The sequence below is a fragment of the Scomber japonicus genome, chromosome 4 (assembly GCF_027409825.1).
Source record: "Scomber japonicus isolate fScoJap1 chromosome 4, fScoJap1.pri, whole genome shotgun sequence".
Taxonomy (NCBI): Eukaryota; Metazoa; Chordata; class Actinopteri; order Scombriformes; family Scombridae; genus Scomber; species Scomber japonicus.
In genome coordinates, this window is record NC_070581.1 from 16270665 (window position 1) to 16298571 (window position 27907).

Sequence of the window (27907 nt, forward strand, 5' to 3'; positions counted from 1 at the left end):
ACAAGGGGAAACTTCATCTTCAGTATAATACCTGCTGAGGCTCAGCACTTTCTGATAGTTTAGCACTTTTTTAAAGATTTTTAAGGCCCCTCCTTGGTGAACAAAAGAGGAAGTTGTACATCAGCTGGAGGGTGCAGACAGTTGAGTTCCTCACGAGGTTGCCTGCCCTTTTAAGTATTATTGTGGTGGCACACTTCTGATATATGATTTCCTTTTCAACGTCTTTTTTAAGTTCCTTTGATATTTCATGTGCAAGTAATGCAGTAGTATGCAGCAGATGAAAAGTGACAGAGAAGCTTGTACGGTGGTATTTCAACTCATGATAACAATCCTGCTGTAGATATTATAATTATATTAATTATGTTTCAACTCTATGGTCATTTTTCAGCTTGCAGTTTGTGGTGTAGTTGTAGTATATATATATATACACATATACATATGTGTGTTTGTTTATAATGCAAAGTTAGATTGATACTGTTAAAAATCTTCTATCAGTGTAAATTTATAATAAAAATACTCACGGACACATTAGAGAATGTACACAAAGTATAGACAAAGTGATTTATTTGGTGTCAGCTTTCAGCTTATTAAACACTTCATATTCACCAAATCAAAACGTATCATCCATCAGGGAACAGAAGACAAATGCAAAAGGTATGTACATATCAATATTCAGTAAACACAATGTTGTGGCATTCTAACAATTAACACATCTTCTTACAGATCAAAAATAAACACTCCCTTTTCATTTCACTCCATTCAAACACTAAAATGTTCATGTGGACGCTCTGTATATTTTCTAAAACATGATATGAGCCAATTCATTTTATTTGATAACATTGTCTCGCAAATCAAAGCAGTTGAGGCACATAAACATGAATCAGTTTCAAGAAGTACAGAACAGACCGACCTTGCTTAAATTAACTAGTCAATGCACAGCCCCTATGATTTAAGTTAGAAGCAATGAGTGCAATAATCTGAATTTTAAAACGCTGTTGATCTTGAATGCATAAATAAGTTGCTCGTCAGCTCATAGTGGTTTTTGTCAGTCCTGCTTTGTGCAGGTTTGTACCCGGGTAGCTTTGTAAAGCCATCTATTCGTCAGTGAAGGTAATGACATCGTAGTGGATGCCCTGCTGCTGCAACTGCTCCAGCTGTTCTGGTGTAGCTTCAGTGTAGACTGTCTGGGTCTGCGCCATCGCTGCATCTGCTACAGCTACAAGAACAAAGATTATTCAGTTTAATTTGTTGTCAGAGTGTTGTTACAAATAGTATTCATAATGGTAATTTTATTGTTAATGTTATAGATGAGATCATGCGCTGTTTGCTTAAACATTTATATTTGTTGTGCATCAGCATTTTCAGAGTAAGCTGTCAAATAGGAGCTTTTAATTCACATTAACATCAAAATAACTTTCAATCAAACATGAAATTTAACTCAATTCAGTTTTACCTGTACACACACACATTTGTTGTTGCTACACTTTCTTGTACATAACAGTGATATGTTAGGGTTAGGGTTATTGTTATATTAATGTTTAATTATCTTTGTTCAGCTTTCCTGTCCTTGTTTTGACTGTATCTTCCTGAACACTGTTGTGTGAAAGTACATACTAGACACTGTATGTGTAAACATACTTGGCCACTAAAGCTGACTCTGAAATGAAATGCTTTTTGGAAGACAACTCTAAAATTTGCATGTGAAAGCATTCTGAAACACCACCCAACAGACTATAAACAGTGTAGCTGGGAACTGGAAATAAAACTAGTTAAGTGCAATCAGTTTCATAAAAGAGCCAACCTGTGACAGCAGAGTGGGCAGCAGCCTCCAAATCTTCAGGATTCACTATTTGTTGCTCTGAGCTGACAGGCAGGTACTGAATCTGACCGTCATGGCTTACAGCGATCTAAACACAATAATAACAAAAGTAATGAGCTTTTTCAAAACCTGTCCATTCTCTAACTGTTGACACTTTTAGGCCTTTCTGCCTCACCTGCTGCTCCTGCAAAAAGGCCCCTTCATGCTCATACTGGATGATCTGTCCATCTGGCATCTGACAAACAGAACAATTACATTATCACCTTTAAATCCTGCATGTGCCCATCAATTATTCTTATGAGGAGATGCACTTACCTGTATGTGGTTGCCATCGGCTACTACCACATACTCCTGAGGGATTAAGTGCTGCACTCCATCCTGTGAGATAATATACTGAACCTGAAACAGGACATGTGACAAGTGGTTTGAGATGACAGTTGAGGAATAAAAGAAGCTAACTGCATGTTTATTTTAATCTCTGATATTCTATTTTCACCATGTACATACCTCAGTCACCTGATTGTCCCCGGTCATCAGGTGCTGAACCGTCTGTCCATCTATGGTGGTTATCTGCTGGATGTATGTTCCCTCCTCCTGATGGTTGTACAATTAATGCATTAATGTAGGTGTGTAATGCGCACACACATATGTAAAAAGAACTGACCTGAGATCATAAATAGTCTTAAAATATAATATTAAAATATTGTCTTGTATAGTATAAGGGCTCGTACCTGGTCTGATAGTGCCTGTTCTTGTGCTACTATGATGTGCTCCTGTCCCAGGGCCTGCAACCGCTCTGGAGTGATGACTGTCTGATGTGCCTGCAGGGCTGTCACACACAAACACACAAACACACACAAGTTTCAGATCATTTTGCAATTTAGATTTCTACTTAATTTTGCCTTTGTTCGTCACTTGAAACCCTATTGTTCTTACTTTCTTAAGCATAAACTCAGCTCAAAGTCATGTGTGTGTCTGTGTGTTATGTTGTGTCCTTACACTGTAGTGTGGCCAGAGCCTCTTCATCACTGTTAACTATGATGGTCTGCTGGGACGTTGCAGCCGGACGGCCCTTGCGAGTGGGGTGATCCTGATTGTGCAGACGCTCCATGTGGAACTTCAGATGGCCGTTACGATTAAACCTGAAATATTGAACAGAAAACCATCAATACTGGTAGTTCAATACCAATTTGTGGCCCAATCCACACATTCATGTTGTATGAAGGTACTTAGTGATAAGTACGACAAGTTTTGTGGTATTCAAATACTTGCTCCAACCTTTGTCCACAAAGTTTGCAAGAAAAGGGCTTTTCATTCGTGTGGGTCATCATGTGCCGACGCAGGTCTTTCTTGTTCTTGGAGGCAAAGCTGCAGTTAGGACACTTGTGAGGCCGTAGGTAGGAATGCAGCGCCATGTGAGCCTAAAACAATACAAGATACCAATCGGGTTCAAAAGGAGGGGCTCGGACAGAAATGGAATTGGAAATACATAAAAATGCCTCTGAAATTAAATATGTAAAAAATAGGGCTGTCAATCGATTAAAATATATAAACGCAATTAATTGCAAGATTGTCATGAGTTAACTCACGATTAATCGCAAATTAATCACACAAATGTACTTAAAAAATATATTTTTCAAGTTTGAATACTCCCATCAACATAGGAGTGGACACATATGCTTGCTTTCTGCAAATATGTGTTTATTATTATTAAAACAATTCAGAACACTGAAATACTGCATGCTCCAAAAATCTGCTGTCAGTTATATCAGTTAAGAAGAAGTTACATTCAGTCCCCCGTTCACTCTCTCACACACACACACACACACACACACACACACACACACACACACACACACACACACACACACACACACACACACACACACACACACCTTTGTTGAGCAGGACGAGGTCTCTCTGTATCAGCTGCTAGGCCAGCAACTGGTATTTGAGACTCGACGTATTCCATAATGCAAATGACTTTGGTCTTGTGGATAGAACATCTGGCAGGGCTTTGAAGCTGAATTTGCCATTCATAAGACCCTTTTCTTTATCCATTTCTGCTTGTTATCCAAAACGTTACTGCTGCATCGCTTCCTTATTTCCAAACTACAGGCCGGGACAAGGGTCAAACAAAACGTGCGCACATTAATCGTGCGTTAAAAAAAAATAACACCATTAAAATTAATTTGCGTTAACGTGTTATCAACAAGTTAACTTTGACAGCCCTAGTAAAGGATGTTCAGTGTGTTAAACCCTGTTGAAGTGTCATTACTGCCCCCTTGCAGGAAACCTTTGATTTATGGGCCATTTATGGGAACCTATAACTACAGCCTTTGTAGATTATTTATCTATAAACACTGTTGTTCTTGTCGTAAATATATTTGACAAAAAGAAAAAGAAAAAACAGTTGAGTACAGAGCTGAAGAGAGGTTAACCTTGACTTCAGGCCAAGAGGTGGAGGTGAAGTCACAGTCAGGACATTTGAAGGTACTGGAATCCAAGTGCGCCCTCTTGTGGTTCTCCATGTCAGAGCGTCCATGGAAAGACTCCATGCATATTCGGCAGGAGAACCTCTTGGTGCTGAGACTGGGAGAGCTCACTGCAGAGGGAGAAGCTGGAGCTTCACTGCTCAGCTTACAGAAAATAAGCAACACTGTCAGAAAGGAGAAAAACTCAGTGTAGACAGATCTTCACATGCTAACAACAAATTTCTCATAGTTACCTCCACCTGCTGCAAAACTCCATCAGGCAGTGCTGAAGTAAGATAGTACTTGTCACTTTTCAGGCTCTCCGACCCAGAGACTTCTACAGCCTGAGAAGGACTGCTCTCATCATTACTGCAAAGACAGATATTTTTATAACATTAGAGACCATTGACACATCATAAAGGCCATCCAAAGTCCTACATTCAGTCTTGTTCTAACTGAACTAGTCATGTGACTGTGTTTAGCAGTATGACATCTTCCTAATCTGAGAACATTAAATTGTGTGCTACCTGTACCCAGGGCTATGGATCTCTTCAGCAGCCTGTTCCACCACACTGAATTCCCCTTCACCCTCATATGTTTCAATGGCGATCTGGGTAAGCTCTCCTGTCTCAGAGGTGGCTGCCTCATAGGCCTCTTGTAACACGGTTTCTCCATTCTCAGACACATGAAAGGTCACAACCTTTTGGGCCTGTCCTGGTGCTGCCGTCATAGTACTCCACGTGCCGTTTTCCAGAGCTTTAACTTCAGCACTTCCACCTGATTTCACCACTGCAACCTGAGGAGCAGAATGAATCTACTTATACTACTTTGTTTCCACTCTCCATGTCATCACTGACTGCTTTTTATGTAACATGAAATTTAATGTTGAGCAATAGCACCAACCTGTAAGGAGTTTCCAACCAATTCGCGGGCATTGCTCATATTGAGCAGCAGGTCCAGGGCATTCTGGGCAGATAGATCACCAGATTCAGCTGAAGAGCACATAGAGAAAAAAAAGCTGTGTTTGAAAGTTGACAGATCAATATTGAAAATGTTTCTTCTTTAATTGGCACTGACCTTGTTCATAGATAATGGTGGTGTTTCCCAATGCATCCTGGGACACTGAGGCGTTTTCCATGCCCTGCATGGCTTGTAGTGTTGCAGAATCCACTGCAACCTAATAACGGAGGGTAGAGAACAGTTCCATCATTAAATAATTTCCAATCAGCACAAACTATATCAGAGACTAAACTTAAATCAAATTGGGCCTTAAATAAACTACAAATAAAATACACACAATAATCCTTTAACAGACTCACAATGGTGTTCTGCAAGTCTTGTGTGTTCTCATTTTGTTGTTTCAGCTCCTCGATCTGCTGCAGAGTGAAGAAGGGTCTGCGTCGTCTCCTGATGGGCTCCTCAGGGTGAGTGACAGACCAGTCTTCAAACGCCTCAGGATGGCGACACTGCACATGGAGACGCAGGTTCTTCCTGTGCTTCGTCATGAAGTGACACATATCACAGGAGAAAGGCTTCTCACCTGTAGAGAACACACGTTGATAACACAGTGTTACTAGATATTAAACAGCATTACATTAATAAGGTGAACATGAAAATATGATCAGTTTAAATACACTTTAAGAAAGCCTTCATGCCACACTGACCTGTGTGTTTGATGGCCAGATGGGAGACTAGGAACTCCTCTTTAGAGGTGGAGTATTTACAGTAGTCACACTTGAAGGGCCGGTCGTTGGTGTGGGACAGCTGGTGGTTGAGCAGCAGCTTTTTGTTGTCACATGTGTAATCACAAAACTCACACTTGAACCTGGCACAAGCACATCCCAGAGTTATTTATTATGATAATGTCATCATTACTAACAACAAACCAAATGAACAATGTTGACTCAATAACACATACCCAATGTATCCTAAATTGATAATCAGACTGTTCTGTTATATCCATGTTTTTGAAATGCATGTGTTGATACTAAAAGAAAACCATCAAGAAAATTAAAGAAGTGTTATAAAAGATTTAACACTCACTTGCTTTCTCCAAGACTCTGGATGTGGGTGAGTAGGTGCATTTTGAATGTGTATCGCTTCTTGAAGGATTTGCCACACTGCAAAGACAGAAAGGTATCATCAGTAAGATATTGCGAGAACTTAAAAGTGGATTTAAAAGTTCATAAAAAAATGTTTTCTTTTGGACTGGTAAATTATGCATTCAAAGAAAGAAGGGGAAATAAAACAATCATGCAACATGCTTCTTTGTTTTAATAAATAGCAACTGTGCCACAAAATCATGATGACGGTTCACCTTTAAATAACTTTCAAAAGGAAATCCTTTATCATTACTCCATTATTAGTCACTTCTCAAACGCAGTGCCAGGTCACTTGTAATTGTTAAATATTATGTGCCACAATATTAAAATATTTCATTATATTTGAAATGATGCTCTTGAAATATACAATATTTTGTTTTCTGACCTTATCACACATATGTGGTTTCTCTGAGCTGTGTGTTTTCATGTGCTGCGTCAGTCTCTTCTGCATGGGGTAAACTCTGTGACACACAGGGCAGGGGAACTCTGACACCTTTGGTACCTGCAGGAATCAGCAAAAAAGACACAGAGTGGTTAGAGCGCATGCCACATACGCAGTCGACCCCGGTTCGAATCCCGGCTGGAGGTCCTTTGTTGCATGTCACACACCCCTCTCTCTCCCATGTTTCCTGTCTGTCTGCTGCTAAATAAAGGCGTCTATGCCGGAAAAAATCTTAAAATAAAAAAAGCCACATTGCTAACTAATCAAATGCAGACTGCAGTAATTATGCTACAGCATTATGGGTGCATACATTTCTTATTATTATAGCTGTTTGATGTTTCATCTGGCATTCACATATGGAAAAACTGAAAATCTTACCAACTCTATCCTTCTTGTCCTGTTGATGAAAAAGAAAAGAGAATTAGTAACAATATCTGCAACCTTGCAAAACATAATGTGTATTAGGAATCACTTATTGTGCATGTATGTTTTCTGAGGGACTTACTTCTCTTTGCTGTGGACTGCCGAGTGGCGAATAACATCTTTCCTATAGACACTTGTGTAATCACACTCCTCACACTTGAAAGGCTTAGTGCCCTCATGATTGAACATGTGCTCCTGCAAAACAGAACACAAGATTTTTAGGACACTGTGCAGACATACATGTAAACCTGAGTGATGTGAATTTCTATATTGTAACTGACCTTGAGAGAGGACCAGCGTTTGCAGCGATAGTTACACTGGAGGCACTTGAAGAGCTCTGGGTCATTGCCTTCATGAGAGTCCACATGGAAGCGCAAATCTTCTTGCGTAAGGAAGCGTGAGCCACAAATCCAGCAATTGTGAGGTCTCAGGAGCGGTTTGAGAGATTTATAGTACCGACTTCCAGATAAGATAAAGACAGATGCAATTAGCTTGTTGTGAGAACTATGCAACACTTTCTCACAAAACTTTATTTAATAATTTGATACTTACTTTCGATTTATATACTTCTTATACTTCTTGCGAAGAAAGCGTTTGGAGGGCCGACCCCTTTTTCTTGGGAAGAACTCTTCCTCTGGGTGTGAATTGGACGAGGGGTCTTTGTTCTCAGAGTCTGACTGGCTTATTGCTGCCTCTGCTGTGTCTCCATCAGTCACTATAGCAGGACCGTTTCCTAACCCAGAGGAGCTTGCCTCTTCAGGTACACTTGGATCTGCACTAACCCTGGGCTTCTTGGCTATACTCTCTGCTTCTGTAAAAAACAAAAAAGAAGGATGAAAACGAAAGAATAAGGATTGCAGCGTGTGCTTACTGAGCAAATTTTTGTTTTGCTCTGTCAAAACTGAAAACCCACCTTTGCTATAGCCTTCTTCCAAAAGGCTGTACTTCCTTGGACGGCCAACCTTACGTCGAGGACGTCCTTGAGAGGAGGATGAAATAGGTGGAGTGGGTTTTTTTAGAAGGGCTGGTGGTCTTCCTTTGCAATCCTCTTCTGTCGGGTTGTAGTCACTATCCTCTAGGGACAAATGTCAGAGCAGGACCAGGGATGAGTGAACATCATTCTTATCCTGTGACTCAGCAAATAATCAGCTGATTCACTAACTCAAAAATGAATGAATGTTTATGAAATATCAACTTGTGGGTTCAATGAAAATATTCCACACTGACCTTCAGGATCATCAATAGCACCAGAATCCACAATATCATCCTCCTCTTCTTCTGCTTGCTGGGGCTCAGCAATCTTCACCTTTGCTGCCTTCCTCTTTTCAGCTTCCTCCCTCTCTGCTTGCCGACGTGCCAGCGTCTCGCTTTTAGGAGGCCTTCCACGTTTACGCTTCTTTGGCATATCCCCTGAACAACGAACATCAAAGGAAAATATTAGACAACGAACAGGCCAAGTGATTTATCTCTGCAATGTATAATCTACCTCACCTGCTGGTTTAAAGTGTTTGTCTCTCATGTGGTTAATGAGCGTGTCTTTGGAGGCACTCTTGTATGGACACATCTTACATTTGAACTGCTGTACAATCACTACCTCCATCATCTCCTCCAACTCAGCAAGGTTTGGTGGTCGGTCTCCAGAGCCTTCTGCCACAGTTGATGTCTCCATCTCCCTGACCAAACCAGCTTCATCCTGAGGTCCCTGGGAGCCCTGTGGCTCCTCTTGGCTGGGTGAGCATTGTGGGGCCAGCTCAGGGTCTGGATTAGATGTGTATGTCCCACTGCTGCTGATATAGGGCCCAGGCTGGCTCTCGCTGCACTCTAGTGCCTCAGGAAGCCCACCTGAGCCTGCCGTGTCTGCCAGAGGGTGGTCTGATGAAGAGCTGTCATCAGCGTACAGTGAGGCCTCTGGACCGTTGCTGCTCTCCATGTAACAGGAGTGCTGTGGTTGCTGTTGGGAGTGCTGTGGTTGATCTGGATCCTGATTCTGCTCATCGTCATCCTCGTCATCGTCCCTTGCTTGGTACTGAGAACAACCTGGTTGCTCGGAGTCCGCAGCTGCAACACACTCCCCACCATACTCAGCCACATATTGCCGACTTGTCTGGGTCCTGTGATCTGCACTACTGTCAATGTAACTGCGTGAATGATGTGGCCGCTGTCCATCGTCCACAGCACACTCCAGATACCCCGCGCTGCACTCCACCACATAGTGACCTCGGCTGGTGGGGTTTGAATCAGCCCCACTACATTCCACGTATCCAGGCAGGTCCTGGTCACTGTTATCCCCACTGTAGTCGGGAAAGCCTGACTGGGGTCGTGTCTGGTCGGGTTCCTCGCCTGAACACTCCACATACGAAGATGAGGACTCCCCTGTCTGGTCTGGGCCATCTGCACTGCAATCCATGTACTGGGACGGGTGGGAATGCTGAGGCTGGTCAGGCTGACTGCTGCTTTCCTCTGGGTAACCCGAGTGTCCAGGCTGATCATCAGGTTGGTCAGGCTCCAAGTTGCCCTGCAGATCACCCTGGTCTAGACAGGTGGATGTAGGGCCCTCAGCAAGAGCTTCTATGGCTATGCGATTGGATAGAGCTGAGGATGACATATGGGCTACCATAGGAGCACCTATAATGGAAAAATACATATAAATTGATTATACACAATTTATTGAAAAATAATTCCCATAGTTACTTCAGTGGATTTTAAAGTGGGTTAAAGTAAGAGGACGAGAATGAAAATGGTGCTGTATATTTTTATCAAGTTTACATATAGTAAATCCTATCAGAGTATTCAGCATACTGTTTCAGTTGTATAGAAACACATATACATCTAACAAATGAGTTAGCAGTAAATAGCACACTTACCATCATCTGGTCCTTGTAATATCAGATACTGGGTTGTTTCTGCCCTCCCATCTTCTGCACTGGTCACAGCTATGCAACCTAATAGAAGAGCAGTACACAGGATCAGATGTCGGCTACTTTATTTGACTTTATTTTCCACTAGCTGTTCAGTCTATGACACAAGAGAAAGTGGAGTATCAATGGAGATACCATTCATGATGTCAGGGCCGATGGTGGACTCAATGATCTTGTCTATGGCAGACCCCAGGTCTGACGAGGTAGAGGCAGTTGAGTCAGAAACCATCATGGCTCCTTCTGACACAGCGCTGGAGTGGACCAGCACTTGGGCTGACTCAGACACCAGCACTGACTGAGTCACTGTGGAGACGCTGGACACACTGGTGGACTGGGCCACTGAGGAGGAGTCTGGGAGGTGGACTGATGACACTCTGACGTCCGTACTGGAGCTAGTTTCTGGGATGAACACCTTGACAGGAAGGGAAAAGAATATTGTGGTGATATAAAGATATTCTGTGACAAAAGCCTAAATGCTTCATCAGTTTTTGTTGCCCTCACTATATTGCCATTTTCCCCTGCATATGTACACAAAATGATTATTTAAAAATCTTACCACAAGCCCCTCTGAGCTCTGTCCCACATGGCAGTCAGACTCTGGGGCCTGTGCGTGGGAGGCTGCAGCATCACTGCTGTCTGCAGACATGGCCTCTGATGACTCCATACCCATGCCGCTTTCAGATGGCTCCTCCATCCCTGAGGGGCCCGCATCACTGCTGCTCTCCACTTCATTCTCCTCCGAATCCATAACTGTCCACAAAAAAAATGTGAAACATGCTCTCAGTATATTTGACATGTGCCATCTTTAACTTATGCCTTGAACATAAAAGTTCACCCTGTTCAAGAAATAACGCAGATCGCTGTCCAAGGGTTCTTGCTTACCGTGTGCTAGCATAATTGGTACACTGTCACAGTTACTGTATCACTAAATAAACAGCAAATTATGGAAGGACTTAAGATTGAGAGCTTCATGGCCTGACAGTACCCTGGACAGATCTGATAAAAGTGAGTATATAACCTACAGGTGACGGTGTTCTTTTAATTGAATTCATTTATAGAAGCCTTGTTACATACATTAATATTCTTTCTCTTGTGGGCTATTAAGGTTTAGGAATTATTGTATGTTGGCTGCATCATGTCCATCTGCACCTTACCACATCAACAAAGCACTGGACCTCCACTGACACAGACTCAAACACACTCTTGGAGATTATGATCTAATATTTGCACATCAGTGATCTTTGATCTAACATGGTACATTAAATTAACAAAACTTATTATTAATAATTGCATGCCATTTACACTGAATATTTGCACATTCCTGGTCCACGTACATTTAATTTCATTCTCTTTAATTTGACATTTAAACCTGTGGCAGACCTTCTCACTTAAATATAGTTGACATATTTTTAAGGTACATTTTTTTTCCTTCTTTTTAAAATTGTATTTAGACTTGCATGCACCACAACATCAAGGCAAATACCTTCTATATGAAAACCTACTTCTGATTTGTCATCAACACTTACACTCGGTAAATAAAGATTGAGTTTTTCAGCTCTGATTTGACCGTTTTCAAGGTCAGTTTATATTTAATGTGTCTCCTTATGAAGTATTGCATAAAGATTATGTAGAGATAGATTACTCCCTCATACCAAAGGGAATGGAGTGGACACAGAAACAATGTTTTAAAAAAGGTCACAGAGCTATTTCACTAGAGTTGTAAGGTAATAAAGTTGGTTTAAGTTACCCAGGTCCATAATTTTGGGATACTGACACTAGTTTGTGACACTTCAAACTTCATCTGATGCTATGTTTTAGTCTATGGTTTTAGTTCATGTGTGACTCTGTCAAATTCAGGTCTTTGTACATTTTCCTGTATTGGTTTAAGAGAATAATGAGTCCATCTCAGAAAACTCGGAGTCAAACTTGTTTTGTTTGCGTTTACCTTATGGCTTTTGTGTCTGTCTACAAGTGTTTTTATCTCACAGACATTAAAAGGTGGGGGGGCACACAGCCCAGACATGGCCCCCGATATTACTTCTAAACACACAGCACTGCTCAGCTCTCGACTTATTGAGAAACGTGAAGCCAGCTGGTGCTAATGTTAGCTCCCGCTAGCTGCCGAACCAACGTTATTATACATGTTTGACGAAGCTGTGAAACACATTTATATGTATATTATTCACTGATGTTGGTTTGGCTGGTTGAACAGGATAACGCTGTTGACTGAAGGAGAGCGGGCTGTCAAACAAAGTCGACATATCGGGTGTAGTTACAGCGGGCCTAGCTGCCCTTTATCCTGCCTGCTCAGCGGCGCCATTTTCCGCCAGGCGTCTTTTACAATCAGGCACTCACAGAGCTCTACTGGGGACCTCGAGGGCCTGAGCTGCCGCAGACCGCCCAAATGCTCTCCCTGAAGAAAATGAAAACCTTTTCTTCCTCCGCCACTAGAATCACCGCTATTTTTTCTTACCGTGTATCAGCAGGTCGAAAGGTATCCTTGAACGTAGAGGCGCTAAACAGCTCAGAAATTAGTAAGGGATAATTGTTGCTTCTTTCTAGTCGGGCGCCATGAGTATCTCCTTTGCTTCCTGTCCGAGCAACCGGATCTTATTTATTATTTTTTGTTTAAAACTGGCTCGTCAAACATGTTATCGATATATTTACCGATTTAATCAGTTTGGGTTTAGTGTTATGTTTGATTATTTCAGATTACTCAGATCTTCGCTAAATATGATGTTTATAAATACTTAGTGGACTATTGTTTTTAGAGGAAGGCGTAGTACGTATTTGGCTGCGGAGTGATACGCAGCTATTTAGAGCCGTAGTAAACAGGCCGATGAAGATGGCCAGAGATTGCTTTATCAATAAAATAAAAGTGGTGTTATTTACCATTTTACACAGAATATATCCTGTCAAGCTGGTTTTGGAAATGTTTAACATTAATATTAATTATTCTTGTGATTTCTGTGGTATTCTTTTTTCATTATATGTATTCCAACATTTTTTGGATTGATTTGCAAATAGAAATGGTCAAATGGTCCATGCTGTATGGTATGCTATTTTAATTGATTTTGAAAATAACTCAGTGGACAAGAGTTTTAGCTTTTTAATCCAACTGTTTATAATTTTCTATCAATTTCCATAAACATAAAATTGTGGGGATCAATAGAAAACCAAACTTTATGGTATTTCTAATTGATATAAATCTTACAATTACAATTACAATTCTCTAGTAAAGCTTCCAAATAGAAAAAGAACAAACACTTCAACAAGTGTATTATCTGTATCCCTCCGTTTACATTTAACTCCTATGTATTATTTTGCTTTTATTTGTTTACCAAATGTTTTAATTTGATGTTTTTTGTATTTTTCTCATCGAGATTCAAGATAACTTAATTTGTACCAACATATGCTTAAAAGAAAGTTTAAAGAATGAGATGGACTACAATAAATATAAAAAAATAGCAGTTGAAAGATATTGTGTTGAGTGTATTGAGACAGTCGACAGTTGATGGTAATTTTCACAGAATGTTTATTGCATTGAGTTAAAACTTTCATACAAAACATCAGTTTCATAAATAAGTTCCATGAAGGAGACATGCATTGTCATCCAGTGCAAGTATTTGGCTTTGGAGCCATTTTCAGAAATACACACATACAATTATACAAAACAAACAAGCTTAAGAACACAAAAATAATATTAGATATTGCTATAAATACCAAAATAATCCAATAATAATAATAATAATAATGTTAAGAGCCTGAACCTGTCAGACATATAGAAACTATTCAGCAAATCTGGATTCTGGTCCAGACAGCTTTTGAGACTATTTAAATTATGGTTAGTGTCTCAAATTTTAGAACACCGTAACCTTTATTTTCACAGATTATCAGACTGGGGGCAGGGCAGTGCCAAAAGTCATAATTTGCTTTCCTGTACTGGGTCTTTGGATTATTTTTAGACCAAATGTTGTATGTTACATCAATTGTGGCCAAGTATTCACATCCCAGAAAGCACATCACACATCATACAACAGGCCAAACACAAATACTGATGGAGAATCCTAACACCCGCACAGGAGAGCGAAAGGTGTCACCACATTACTGACAATTTCTAGTTCACCTATGCATGTTCATCTCTTCAGTAGCGAACACCTGATGAATCTGAGCACTTGAGGAGGTCGTATTTCACATAACCAACACGATCCACCTGTCTGCGGGAATTCATACGCCAGTAGAAGCGGTCCCGGCAGAAGTAGATGTGATCTGTAGCAGAAAATGTTTAAAAATAATAGAATTTAAAATGAGGATTGGTTTTGTTCATTTAACTTTAATGATGATTTGTAATTGACAAGTGTGCTTACCTTTGTACTGGAATACATCATGAGCATCAGTGGGAATGCCACCAAAGACAACATCTGTGTATCGAGGGTACCCATTGTCGATTTTCTGGGCCTTCACATCAAGCCTGTTTTGATCAGACACAAAATGATACCGCAGAACATAATTAAAAATGGCACTTATCATAGATGTGGATACTGTTGTCCTTATTTTAACAATCAGGTTAATCTATGATGGAGGTATGAATTTATTGCTTTGCTCAAAGACAAAATAAACGTCCAGGTGGAGCAGAGAGTGGTACTCCCTGATTCTCGGCAAGGGTTAAATTTGAGCTGGAAGTCTTCCAGAAATAAAAGTGTTTTCCCTAGCAGCTGCAGATTCCCAAATTTAAATATGTTAAAAGTATAATTTTAACTCACCTCCAGAAGTTCTCCCCACTGAAGAGCAGCACTTTTGCTTTTCCCCTCTGCAGTGCTCCCTCCACCTTCTGAATGCTGCTGGGGAGGCCGAGTTTTTCTATGCTGCGGGGACCCAGAACACTTGGTCCTGTGTACACCCAGAATCGGGACCCTGTAGGAATACAATAAAAACTTGTTTGGTCATCAGCACTTATGGCTTGTGTGTTATTTGTGCCTTATACACTGTGTTAAACTTCATTACCTGAAAAGAAGTACAATTTTTTAGTCAGGGGTTCTTCAAAGGCAGAGTCAATGACAGCTGGCAGAGCTGGCCATCTCTCAGAAACAGCAAACGGTCCCTCGACACCTCCATTCCTGCTGGGCATCCTCCAGTAATACCTGATGACCAAAACATCATTAACACATGAGCACTGCTGCTTGTTGTTTGTGGTGTTCATTCTTATTTCTGCTAAAAAATGAAGACTGATCTGCTCACCCATCCTTGAAGAAATGTAGTTCTTCATTAATCACAGTGATGGTGTCAAATTTGGTAAACTTGCAGGCATCTTTGGTTGGATCCACAGGCCGTGTGGTGGTAGTTGTGGTGGCTTCAGTGGGTTCAGGTTCATCTGTAGCGTCAGTCTCATCATGATCTGGGTCGGCGGTAGTAGGAGGGTTGGGCTGAGGGGGTGTGGGATCAGGGCCTGTTTTGGGTCCTGCAGAAATGACATTGTTTGTAGAGAGAAAATGTTGAATAGCTGGAAATTTAAATATGTTGCATGATGAAGTTACTAGTAAGCAATTTTATCATGACCATACCATAGAGATATTGAATGCCTTCAATGTCGTCTCGATGCAGGGAGAAGTCTTCCACATAGCTGTACATGGGATACATGAGAGCATCTCTAATATTGGAGTGATCCAGGCCGAGGGCATGTCCAAACTCATGGGCTGCCACCAGGAAGAGGCTGTAACCTGCAACATGTATGGATTTATCATTAATTAATAATAAAGGTGAATACAAATCTGTAACATTTTTTATCTAATCTTCCTATTCTAGTTTTTCTTTTATCACCCACCCTGGTCAGGACAGAAGCCCCATTTCTTGTCATCATCGTAGTTGTCGGTGGTACCGCACCACAACTTGCCATCTCCTCGCCCCTCACTTGTGCAGGAGTCATACTCTTTACCCAGGAACACAAACGGGAAGTGGCAGGGCTCCCCCTCTGAATTTCCACCGATTACAGCAGTGTCTGCCCAAACAAAGACATAACAAAAACAGTAAGAAACAAGCAAATGTGGCAACACTCTACACTGTTTATGTATTGTGGTTCCTGCCACTCACCACGACTGGGACAGAATCCAAATTTTTTGTCATTGTCAAAGTTGTCCGTGGTGGCACACCAGCGGTAGCCATCACTGCGGCCCTCTGTGGTACAGCTGTCATATTCTTCCCCCTGAAAGACGAAGGGGAAGACGCACTGGGCTCCGTCAGCGTTTCCTCCAAATGTGTACAAAACTGTGATTGGGGACAAGGATGAGCAATTAGAGCAAGTCAGTATGTCACAAAAGCAGATACCCTCATCTGACTGACCTCTGACCTATAATTTCTTTTGGAGAATAAACTGTCAGGCTTACGTTCACTTGGGCAGAAGCCAAATATCTTGTCTTTGTTGTAGTCAGCAGTGGTGGCACACCATGGCAGGTCGTCCGTACGGCCTTCAGTGGTACATGTCGTGTAGGATTTGCCCTCAAAAGTGAAGGGGAAGTGACACAATGCACCATCCGCATTTCCGTAGAGAGTCTTCACAACTTCAGACAGGAAAATGTTAATGTTATTTACTGCAGTTTATAAAAGAGGGCACTAGGGGGGGACAACTACACATGAATTGTTGATCTCTTAGTCTATTCAAATTACCTGATCCTTTTCCCAAAGTCCAATGTTCATCATCATCAAAATGGGCATCTCCCTGCACACCCTGACCAGGGGGATAAGCATGGGCCAGAAGGCCATCCTTACCATCAAATGGGTATGGGTCTCCATGGTCTGAATAGAAAATTAACTTTCACATCAGTCTTTGATTTTAGTTAATTGAATATAGTACAAAATGAGCATGCAAGTATCTGATATTAAAATGATTAAACTGGATAAAATTACCCGACTACAAACACATACCGGCTTTTCCAAATGATATCATGATGTCAGCTGTCCCGCTAAAGAGGCGAGTAAAGGTTAAAGGGGTCACCTCACTCCACACCTTGAAGGCTCTGGCAAAGGCATCATCAATCAGAGAGCTCTCCATGTCTGGAGAATAGTTGAGGATCCTGTGGAGAAAAGCAGAGTGACATTCTGCCTTAGGACAAATAATTGGCTAAATCGGTGATGATACTTGCTATACAAAGCACAATCATTTTGAGCTCCTGTAGTAAATTCTTTCTCTTTACTCACCTATAAGTGACATCGTTATGGTCCCATTTAGGGTTTCCTTCAAATGTTGCATAGTTGGCTACATCAGGAACCCCACAGCGAGGCTGTTTCATGGCATCCAGGGTGGGCTTATCCAACAGTCCAGTCTCATCCAACCCCATCTGCCTTTGCATCCTCTTCAGAGCTTTGGAGGTAGACACCATAGGCTGGTGGGTACTGCGGCGCAATGTCTTCATGTAGCCAAACTTCGTCAGATAACTCTGGAGGAGAACAAGACAAATGTTGTTAGTGCAATAAATCCAAAAAACAACTCATAAATTGATGTCCTCATTTTTGTAACACCCTCATTTAGTTTGAATTGAGAATTAATGTTTTTCTTTTTTTTTAATATCATGATAGGAATACAGATCTCTGTTCAGGTAATTACTTCCCTGCACAGCTTGACAGTGCAATGTTTTGGGAATTTCAGTCTATCAAGACAAAATGAACCATCTGCTACTCACTTCTGCCAGCTCCATATCAGTCATATTTTTGATGATGTCTCCTGGGAAGGTAACCATGACAGATTTGAGGGGAGCACTCCATCCATCCTGCATGCTTATCCCCAAAACTAAACACACAACTAAAGTACAGCATCTCATGATGAGACCTAGATTGCTGCAAAGTGTAACAAAAAAGAGCTTTGCAGTGAACAAGTGCTAGGTTAGAGAAAAAAAAGTAAAAAGTTTCTCAGTGGAAGATCAACGGTGTTTCTCCTTCAGAGTTAGCTTCGCTCTTTGTTTTGACTGCTCTTGTTGTTGTCTCTCTGCTCTGTTTCCTCAGTTGGCAGACCTTGTATTTATGCAAAGCAACGTCTTAGTCACTGCCTACTAACTTCAACCCTCCCACTGCTTGTATTGGGTCAATCAACACAGGGAATTTCCAAAATGTTTTTTTTTTTTTTTTTTTTTTTTTTGGCTTTACCTAACAAGTAATAAGTGATTAACTAATTGTTCTATTTTGGCAATATTTCAAGGTGAGTGGGTGTGGTAGTGGGTGAACAGTGGCAGTGGTGAATAAGACCAATTATGACAAATTATTATGGATATCGTCACATTAGATTAATTAAGTAACGTGTGAGAAAATGCTTTGACAGCTCTTAAAACTTATATCATTGAAGACCTTACATATAAAAACTGGTATAAAAATGTAAAGGAAAAAAAACAAAAACATCTTCTTGACATGTATTTTTAGTACAACAAACACATCATGAGACCCAGCCAGACTCTTCTATGCTCAAAGCAGTGATTCGGTTTGGTTCCACATTTTTTATTAATAGAAATCCATTTCCTCTTCATGTAGAGTTGAATACTGATTAACATGTCAAACTACGTCAAGCCAAAAACATTCTTTTTTTCTCTGATGGAAGATTAAGTTGATTAGAATTTCCCATGCATTTGATTGTTTGCAGTATTGCAATCAGCGTGGGCCAGATTTTTTGGAACTACTTGCTGCATCATCACTACACACTGTTGGTGATGCAATGTCCTCACTGACGTCATCCCCAATTGAGCCAATTCATTAGTCATTTATTACCAATTACTTGTGTGTGTCATTTAGTAATGAGCATTGCACTAAATGCTTCTGTTTTTTTCCTACAAAGAGGATCTTACTTCTTGATCTTTCTTGTCATGTGTTACATCTACAGACAGGTTGAGCCATGTGTAAAAAAGAAAAAGAAAAGAAAGAAAGAACCCACCAAACAAAAAACATATAAAAACTTATATTCTAAATAGCACGTGTTGACTGATCTGTAATCTTGAAAGCACCAACTATGTGCACTATAGTGTACCTTGCATATGTTGTTTTTTGGAGTTATGTTCGTATCAAGGTGTTATGGGGAAGGATGTGTCTCAGCCAGCATATTATGATTCATTGTTCTCCCACATGAATAGCCAAAGCTGCAGAAGAGGGGCTTTTTTCAATGAGCACACTGCTGACCTCATTTCTGCCCATGCAAACAACTTAGTTGCTTTGCTGCATTTAGAAACACAACGCTACATATAGAGAGGAAGCTTCTGTATAAAGGATCTAAAGTTGTCAAATCATATCATGTGGCTATATAAGGCTAGTAACTGGAAACACCTGAGACAGACCTTATTGATTTTAAGACTTGCAACGAAAAAGTGCACATTCTCTCTACATCTGTTAAGCAACTTTGATTGTGTGGTTTCCAGCTCATGCTTCACATGTCTGAGAAATGTAGCCATGTCATTTTCTCATGGAGAACTTCTTCTTTATTTTGATAGCATTCCTGTTATTTGGTATCATTTCTTCACTGATTGCAGTCTTTTGCAAAGTTCTGTCAGTATGTCTACATATATCTCGTAAGATTTTCATCCGCTGTGTAATTCCCAAACACAATGCCTCTCTTGATTTTGACAATGATACTGACAGGCCAAAACACATTTGATGTAAAGAGGAATTGAAAAATTTAAATGTCCTTTATTTAATGATGCTTGTTTCCATTTGCTGACTTTCATAGTCTATGCTCATTATTCACACTGTATTCATAGCAGCAAACTCAAGTGATGTAATTTCCCATGGACTGAAAATTGTGGTTTGTTTCCAGTGCGTATAGACATTTATACCTCTCAGATGTTCGGTAAACATACAAGAAGAAAAGCAGTTATAGTGCTGCTAAATTACTCAGATTCATATTGTTTCCATATTTCTGGTGACATAGACCTTTCAGTCAGACTAAAGCAGGTGAATTCAGCTTCAAATAGAACCTTGAACACAGCTCTCTTTCATTTGATGCAGTTTTTTATGCTCATTCAGACACAATCATAAGGTTAGTTCTGTTTATATGTGGCTCCTCGGAGAATCCCCAGGCTTTCTTTGAAAACATCTGCCACTGATTTCGCATGGCGTCAAAGGCTTAATGAATACGGCTCCATGCATGTTAACAAATGCCACATTTCATTTGGTTTTGCCTCTTTGCTCCCAAAAAAGACGTCTGACACAGAACCTTGAAAAATACACATTTTTTTGCATGGCATTCTTCCCAAAGTTGGCCTGAATCACAACACAGCCCATTGGCACATATTGTGTTAACCATATGAGGTGGGTAACTGCTTCATCAGAGAGCTGGATAATGTCATGTTTAAGCAGCAAGACCCTTACAACTCACATGGGTGGGATCCAATTAGGTTAACCGTGCAATGACAGCAACATGGAACATTAAAACGTTGTACTTTGCTAACATAGAGAGAGACAGAATACAACAAAAACCTGATCTATTGCATGTTGACATGTTGGCATTTTAAGGTCACTAATTGCTCAGGGTGATAATGTACGGATCATATTGCTGGAACATATTAAGCACTGTATTCCCACTCAAACTCAGTGTATTTCATGCTCTGATTATGTTTTGTTGGCCTAAGTTCAGTGTTTACAGTTCTGCAGTTTACAGCAACAAAATTGAGACTTTCTCCTTAATTGCCACATGGTCTGTTTAGTTTCAAACAGCCTTGTTAAAGCAAACTGTCTAAGTCTTATGGTATGTTTCTAGCAGGCAGTTATAAATGCAAAAATCCCTTTCTGTCTGCTACAGTTGATGTGGTTCTTCAGCCAGCTTCCCTCCTCAGCTATGTTGTGTTTTATGACGACTGGTTTGTTGACTTTGTGGTGGGACACAGAGACTGTGCAATACACAGGACCCTCTAAGTGTTTGATGTGGAGAGAGTGTTACCCCATCACCACGTCCAGGTACTTTACCAAGTCCTGCTGAGTCTGCTGTGCCTTGCAGTTATTCTGGGATTAGTTTTGTTTTTATACCCCACTAAACTTCCTTTACTGTTTGTTTTGGCTTTCCAAGAAGTTTGCCTGTTTCTTTTTTTCCTTTCTGAGAAATCTATATCGTTCACGTCGTTATTACAATAATAATGAAACCAAAACGGTAATGAACAGCATGTCTAATGTGTTGTCCCTGAATATTTGTAAAACATTTTAATTTGATATTTCTATATGAATGTTATTTGCATACTGTGGCTGCTTGTGGGTGAAATTGGCACTCAAAAGATCCTCTGAGCATGAAGAACAAAAGAAAAGGCCACAACCAAAACTAATAATCGCAAAAAAATAATCGCAGGGTGGAAATCATGCTATGCCCTCAAGTGTCACTTGAGACTTGTCTGTAATGAGTCATAAGTCAGCATGATAAGTTTGACAGAAAATTATTCCATGAACAAACTTGAGACAGCTGCCAAAATTGAGTAAAGTCATCTGAATGAGCACAGCAGGCCAAAGCTTTGACTCATGTCTCCCTGGAACAGCAGACAGGAGTTACTTCTTCCTCAACAATTGATCAAAATCTAGACTATTAGTCACCATGACAATTTATTTTGCTTACTGTGCTAACCCTTGTTCGCACATTACAGTCCGGCAATCTAATAATCTGACGTAAAGATAATGAAACAGAAAAATTGCTGATACTGTGACAAAAAAAGAACAAAATAAAATGTTTTTAATAATTGTGTCCATCTGATGCTCTTGAACATGTGAATCATTCCAAAAATTTCATCTGGATCACATTAGCAGATGAGGACTGAGCAGATTCTAGATCTGATAAGGGGAAATAAGTTCCACCACACTGCATAGGATCAAAGTGCAGTGCAGTGTCAAGCTGATCAAAGCTGTTAGAAAATGCATGTCATACAAACAATTGCTCCTTATCGTTCTTTTATTTATCTTTGCTCTGGCACAGTGTTTAAATTGCTACTGTAGGCCAGAAATGTACTTTTCTTCTTCTTCTACCCAGGTACTCCACGGGATTGGGACACATTGGTACTGATGAGTAAAACAGGATGTGACAGCATCCCCAAACCAACGGGATCCATGTGTTCTGTTGTTACGCAATGATTGTGTAGGGATGTTGCGGTGATATGTTATTTTAACATTCTCTGTGGTTTGTTGAGTAACATTTGGCTTTGAGATCCAAACACATCATTTTAGCTGTGGAAGTGGTTCACCTGTGTCCAAATAGGAACATTTATGACACAACAACTTTTGGGCATAGACTATACTACAAGTGTTGCTGGAACTTTGACTTTCTTCAGATGACAGGAAATGAGAAGAGTGAGAGATGACATGTCACATAGGTCCCTGGTCATTGCAGTACATGGTCAGTGGCGTAACCACCAGAGAGCCCTGTAGAAATCATTTTAAGTGATACTGTACATAATTTGTATGAGTTCAGATAATTGCATGATATCACTAAAAAGCTGAAGGCGGATTTGGTGGAAAGCCATGCATGAGGGCAGACTGCATTTGTTGAGGCGTGGGCTGCCAGAACAAGTCCAGGCAGGCGGAGCTGTGTTCACTTTATGAACAGCCATTTTTCACTACCACTGTTAAAAGCTAATTACTGCCACTCATAAGCAGTGACCTTTATGGGCGTGCCCTCCTCTGCTATCCAAAGCCCAGCCACAGGGAGTTACAGAATGCACCACAATGGGAGTACAGATTGGGCTGAATATTATTATTGCTTCTTTTTTTTCTTTCTTTTTTTTTTTAACTCTATAGGGTGAAACGACTTCATTACTTTTTTAAAGAGTTGTTTTCAAAATCTCTCACATTTAACCAAAAGCCTGTAAACCAAAACAAAAAGATGTTGCTGATGTTACAGATAGGCATGTTGTTATTGTAGCTATTGTAGCATGTAGCTATTTTGTGAGCTGTGACCTTGACGAGATGTATATCTACACGGGTCATGTAAAGTAAAGTCCAGTCAACAGTTTTAAAACCACAGTTTCAGAAATTGGAAAATGCATGGGAATTTCCCCTTTCTGATAAAGGACAAGCAGCTGATAGTAGGCGGGAAGTGAGTCAGGCTCAGCACTCTAGCTGCCTTTGCACACTTTGGTTCAGACTTGTTGAGGCAGGCAATTATCCCTCCTTTTGAAGTGTGTTTACTGGGGTTTGAGTGCTCTGTTACCACATGTGGGGCTACCAAAGTTTGAACCCGCATGGCCAAAGATTTTCCTTGAAGACAAAAAACCAAGATCCCTGTGCACACACTGTCATTTTCCTGCAATGCAGCAAAACAACTTAAGCCCTGACATTACTCTTAGTGGTTATACATCTGTTGATGACTCCTCTTGTGTCACTGCATAGGACAGCAATACAGCTAGCATAACATGAACTCAAGCATTGCAGTTTTACCATAAAAAAACACTTAACATTTCTGAGAAATTAAGCAATAAAATACCTCAACCTCCTTACCAAATTACGGTTCATGAGTGGGTCTCTTGACAACAGAAACAACATGATGAGCACAGTGACAGTGTGGGTGATCTTATGTAGATATGGGAACATTTTCTGGATCATACCTTTACGATCTTTATGAGATAACTTCAAACAGCTTTTTTTGTTCTCAAATGTAGAATGATGAAAATGTTGTTTATGATGAAAACAGTTGATGTACATTCTTGTAAATACAACTGTGTTCTCTGAAAAACAGTTTCTTCCAATTTATCCATTTCTTACTGAGCAATAATGCTTCTAGTGTGGTGCTTAAATCTACAGAGTGACTGCATTTCCTAATCTAAGGAATTGATTTCATGTCTGAACACAATGTACCGTGTGGCTAAATTTATCATTTTGTGCAACAATGTATTGAATCCAAAATGCTTGCAGTGCCGCTTTGTTTTGGCTCTTTTATCGCAGTTCTATCATCTCATTCTAGATATGTCTCGAGGATATTCATTTTCTTTCTTTCAAGGAGCCAAGCAGGGTCTTTGGTGCTGCCATCAAATAATTTCAAACAAAAGTAAATCAACATTGAATTGGCTATCAAGACCTGTGGGACTCATTTAATGAAGGAACCAGATGTGACCTCAGTGCTCAGTTCATAGAGCCAGCTCAACTGTGAGTCCTCCTGGCACTGCTCAGTTTAAATCAAACACACCAAAATACTCTTTACCAGCAGGTGGCACTCTGTCATAAGGACAGTCAATGAGGCCAAACGAGTGTTAGAAATAGAGGTCTGTTACAGGGAATTACTTCCAGAGAGAAAATGCAGCATCAAGCTTGAACAGCCATGTACTGTAAATGTAAAATCTCTTTACCTCAGGAAGGAACGAATCATGCTGCTAACAAATCATATCACTGCCTGATCTGCTCCATAAAAATTTAGTTTAAAAAAATGAAATTCTGCAAACCATTCACTGTGTCTTATTCACCAGTCTGGGTCTTTACAGAAGGCAATCCTACCCTACATTTTACATCCTTGCTTCAAGGCTGTGTTTTCAAAATACCTCCTGAGGCAGAGATGTGATTTATTTATTTATTTTTTTTAAGAAAGAAAAAAGAAAAAGAAAAAAAGGAGGAGATAAAATATTGATGTTGTTCTAATTTTGTAAGCCTGTTTGGTGAATAATTGATTGTTAGGGGAAATGAATTTGTTTTATTTGCAGTACCCTAATGCTGTTTTATTAAAGGGTATTCACACATGCTGCACACCCTCACTGACGCTTAGTGAGTGGGACGCACCCATATCTGAAGAACTAAAAGACAATTGATCATCAGCGTTATTCCATAAAAGTACCTTTAGGTTAAATCCATAGCTAAAGATAATCTGCTTTGTGTTATTGCTTTTCTGTATAGCAACTGTTCATCTAAAATATGCAACATTTCATTATATCTTAATGAGCCGTGTTCTGTCCTTACTGGATGCAAATCTGCTGCAAATTGCATCCAGTAATTATTTTTGCATTTTCTAATTTTTATGCTCATCATTTTCAATGCAGCCTCTAGATGCATAGCCAGTGACAAATTGTGTCACTGCCTTATCATATTACAGATTAATCTGACACAGATGCTCTTTCAGCAAATGCAGAATCTGCGGCCTTGCTTTTATGACTGAGTGCTTCTCTGTGAAATCGCACATGCAAAACAAAGCCAGCAGTCAATGGACATTGTTCAGCACTTGACTATACCACACTGTCATACTGTGAATGGTGGTGTGACTTGATAGTAGTGTTTCTTTCATGTAGGTTTAATCTTCCTTCAGCCTGAAAGATTAGAAAGGTCTGCGTTGGAGCAGCTGTTCCCTAAGACAGATGTTGTGATGGTCTATAAAATGTTCTGACAAGGAGCCTTGTTTTCTGTTGTGCAGCAGCACAGGGGGCACAACATGCTTGCTTATTAATGGCGCCTGATCAGAGCCCAGGTAGATCAAACTGCTCGTCCATTTTTAATGAAAAAAGCCCTTTGCTAGGATATAAATATCATGCCATGCATTTCCTGCTCAGCCTGCCCTCGTGGATGTTCAGGAGGTCTTTAGGGGATTTACAGTCTGTGTCAGCTGAGGCTAATGTACAGAGTGAAATACAATAATCAAAAATAGGTGCATTTCACCAGATGGGATAAGGGCATGTATTGAAATGTAGAGGTCAGTTGTAGTCATTTGTATCAAAACACTCAAAGCCTCAAACATGTGATTGCCACTATACAAATTTCTTGAGAATTTCCCTTGCAAATGTGTTCCATAAAATTTACTAACTCTATTATGTAAACATACTTCAACATTTATCATTTCATACAATTCAATGTTGCTACACCCTGAAGCCTGACTGGATTTACTGGATGCGAGTGTGAAGTGTTGAAAAGGACTCTTGCTTTGCATCAGGATCTGCAGTTAACACCCACATTAGCTCCAAGGACAGATATTTCCTGCTCAGCCTACCCTCGTGGATGTTCAGGAGGTCTTTGGGGGATTTACGGCCTGTGTCAGCTGAGGCTAATGTACAGAGTGATATACAGTAATCAAAATAGGTGCATTTCACCAGATGGGACAAGTGCATGTATTGAAATGAAGAGGTCAGTTGTAGTCATTCGTATCAAAACCTGCCTTGAGCCTCAAACATGTGATTGCCACTATACAAATTTCTTGAGAATTTCCCTTGCAAATGTGCTTCGAAAACATTTACTAAATCATATGTTGTATGGACATACTTCAATATCTGTCATTTCATAAAATTCAATGTTGCTACATCGTGAACCCTGACTGGATTTACTGGATGTGAGTAGTGAAGTGTAGAAAAGGCCCTTCGCCTTCCATCTGCGGTTAACACCCACATGAGCTCCAAGGACAGTAGGTTACTGCCAGGAAAAGGTCACCCCTGCTGTTCTATTAGAAATACAGACCTTTGGTGTTTTCTTTCCCCTTATTTGTACTTGTAATCTGTAGTCTCCAACAACTTGATATTCAATCTCTCCCTGAAAATCTTTGCCCAGGAAATCAAGCCAACATGATAAGAATAGCCTCACTGCCTAGTTTTATGCTATATTCCTGCTATTGAACCAGAGTGATTTATATGAGTATTGTATCACATAAAAGTCTGTATGTCTAGTGTATTATCTGCTGTGTGGATTCTGGGGCTGTTGTATCTTAAAGAGGGGACTGAAGTGAATCTGTTGACGACTCGTGGAGACCTTGCAGACGCAGCAAGAGTGAGCAGTCGGCACTTGGATTACATGGTCTTTCAATTCCAGGAACTTTATATGCCACCAAATATCAAAGGAATTCATACACAGAGGGGAGAAATAGGTTGTCAGAGCTGTGACAACTCTTAACTGTTATCTAAGAGCCGCTTGCTGCATTATTGCACTGTGGTAATGAGAATTCTGACAGCACTGCTGAGCTGTAGCAAGGTACCAATAGAGAGTTGGGATCCAGGGTTTAAAGTGTTGATTGCTGTAGAATAATTACAACTCAGGAAAGTGTTGGCATGCCATGAGGAGTGTAGAAAAGAACCAATGTATCATTCTTTTAAAATAATGATAATAATAATAATAATAATAATAATAATAATAATAATAATAATAATAATAATAATAATAACTGAATAGATGTGGTGCATGGGTTGGTGGGTGGTTTTGCCTGAGTATTTTGTCTCACTGGGACACAGGAAGTGCTGACTCAAGGAACACCTTGATAAGAGCCTTTAGCTGAAACCTGCATTAACATTTTTTCTCTCTCTTTTTTCCAATTTAAGGCATCAGAAACAAGCTGTAAACACAACACTGGCATATTGTCACATTTTACACAAGTTGGTGAACTTAGCAAACAGTTGCATATTTACACACCCAGCACATACAGAGCAACATTAGCATGTTTTTTAAAACTAATATGTACTGTCCATGTAAGGTTCACTCTCATTTTAGCTGTAACATGCTCCACTTTCAACACCAGTTAGTCACTAACTCTGCCTGTCTGATATAGTGTTGTGTTTCTGTTTGAAACTAAGCTGATAAGAGCACTGATAGTGAATCTAAACAGAAAAGCAAAACAATGAACTGTAGGACACTATACAACTCTGTAGAGCTGCAGGAAACTGCACAGTCAGTTAACAATCCTTTGTGATTTCATCTACTCAAAGGCATCCCCTTTCACATGCAAGTATGTGATTCATTGTTAACATAAAACAGGATTATAGTGGCTTTAAAATGATTGAGTCACTAGGAATTTGTATGTTCCTGCATGGTCAGTAGTCACATTTGTACCAGAAGTCATC

The 27907-nt window shown here is 40.2% G+C and overlaps 3 protein-coding genes across 4 annotated transcripts in view; 1 reads left to right on the top strand and 2 right to left on the bottom strand.

Annotated features, from left to right (window-relative positions):
* The window catches only part of rbm15 (RNA binding motif protein 15), a 214785-nt gene that overhangs the window by 51750 nt on the left and 135128 nt on the right, over nucleotides 1–27907 (top strand). The window lies entirely within an intron of this gene.
* LOC128357846 (zinc finger protein 335-like) lies at nucleotides 558–13249 on the bottom strand. Of its 2 annotated transcripts, XM_053318236.1 has the most exons (28): nucleotides 12652–13249; nucleotides 10735–10928; nucleotides 10314–10590; nucleotides 10125–10202; nucleotides 8752–9885; nucleotides 8488–8670; nucleotides 8174–8335; nucleotides 7813–8071; nucleotides 7542–7719; nucleotides 7343–7455; nucleotides 7216–7234; nucleotides 6781–6897; nucleotides 6337–6413; nucleotides 5958–6118; nucleotides 5613–5833; nucleotides 5371–5470; nucleotides 5197–5285; nucleotides 4821–5089; nucleotides 4548–4662; nucleotides 4261–4458; nucleotides 3098–3240; nucleotides 2819–2961; nucleotides 2551–2648; nucleotides 2327–2413; nucleotides 2135–2218; nucleotides 1995–2054; nucleotides 1802–1907; nucleotides 558–1216 (listed from the first exon to the last, which is right to left on the bottom strand). In XM_053318236.1, the coding sequence occupies exons 2-28, from the start codon at nucleotides 10924–10926 to the stop codon at nucleotides 1095–1097; spliced, it is 4785 nt and encodes a 1594-aa protein (XP_053174211.1). In that variant the 5' UTR covers nucleotides 10927–10928; nucleotides 12652–13249; the 3' UTR covers nucleotides 558–1094. The 2 variants fall into 2 exon arrangements, with proteins under 2 accessions (XP_053174211.1, XP_053174212.1); XM_053318237.1 differs by lacking the exons at nucleotides 558–1216; nucleotides 1802–1907; nucleotides 1995–2054; ... (3 more) ...; nucleotides 2819–2961; nucleotides 3098–3240 and adding an exon at nucleotides 3726–3931.
* On the bottom strand, nucleotides 13697–18130 carry mmp9 (matrix metallopeptidase 9). Its single transcript, XM_053318239.1, has 13 exons — nucleotides 17852–18130; nucleotides 17370–17608; nucleotides 17097–17245; nucleotides 16839–16967; nucleotides 16559–16732; nucleotides 16266–16439; nucleotides 16000–16173; nucleotides 15740–15895; nucleotides 15417–15636; nucleotides 15183–15319; nucleotides 14942–15092; nucleotides 14546–14649; nucleotides 13697–14447 (listed from the first exon to the last, which is right to left on the bottom strand). Exons 1-13 carry the CDS (start codon nucleotides 17987–17989, stop codon nucleotides 14323–14325), a joined length of 2070 nt encoding a protein of 689 aa, XP_053174214.1. The 5' UTR covers nucleotides 17990–18130; the 3' UTR covers nucleotides 13697–14322.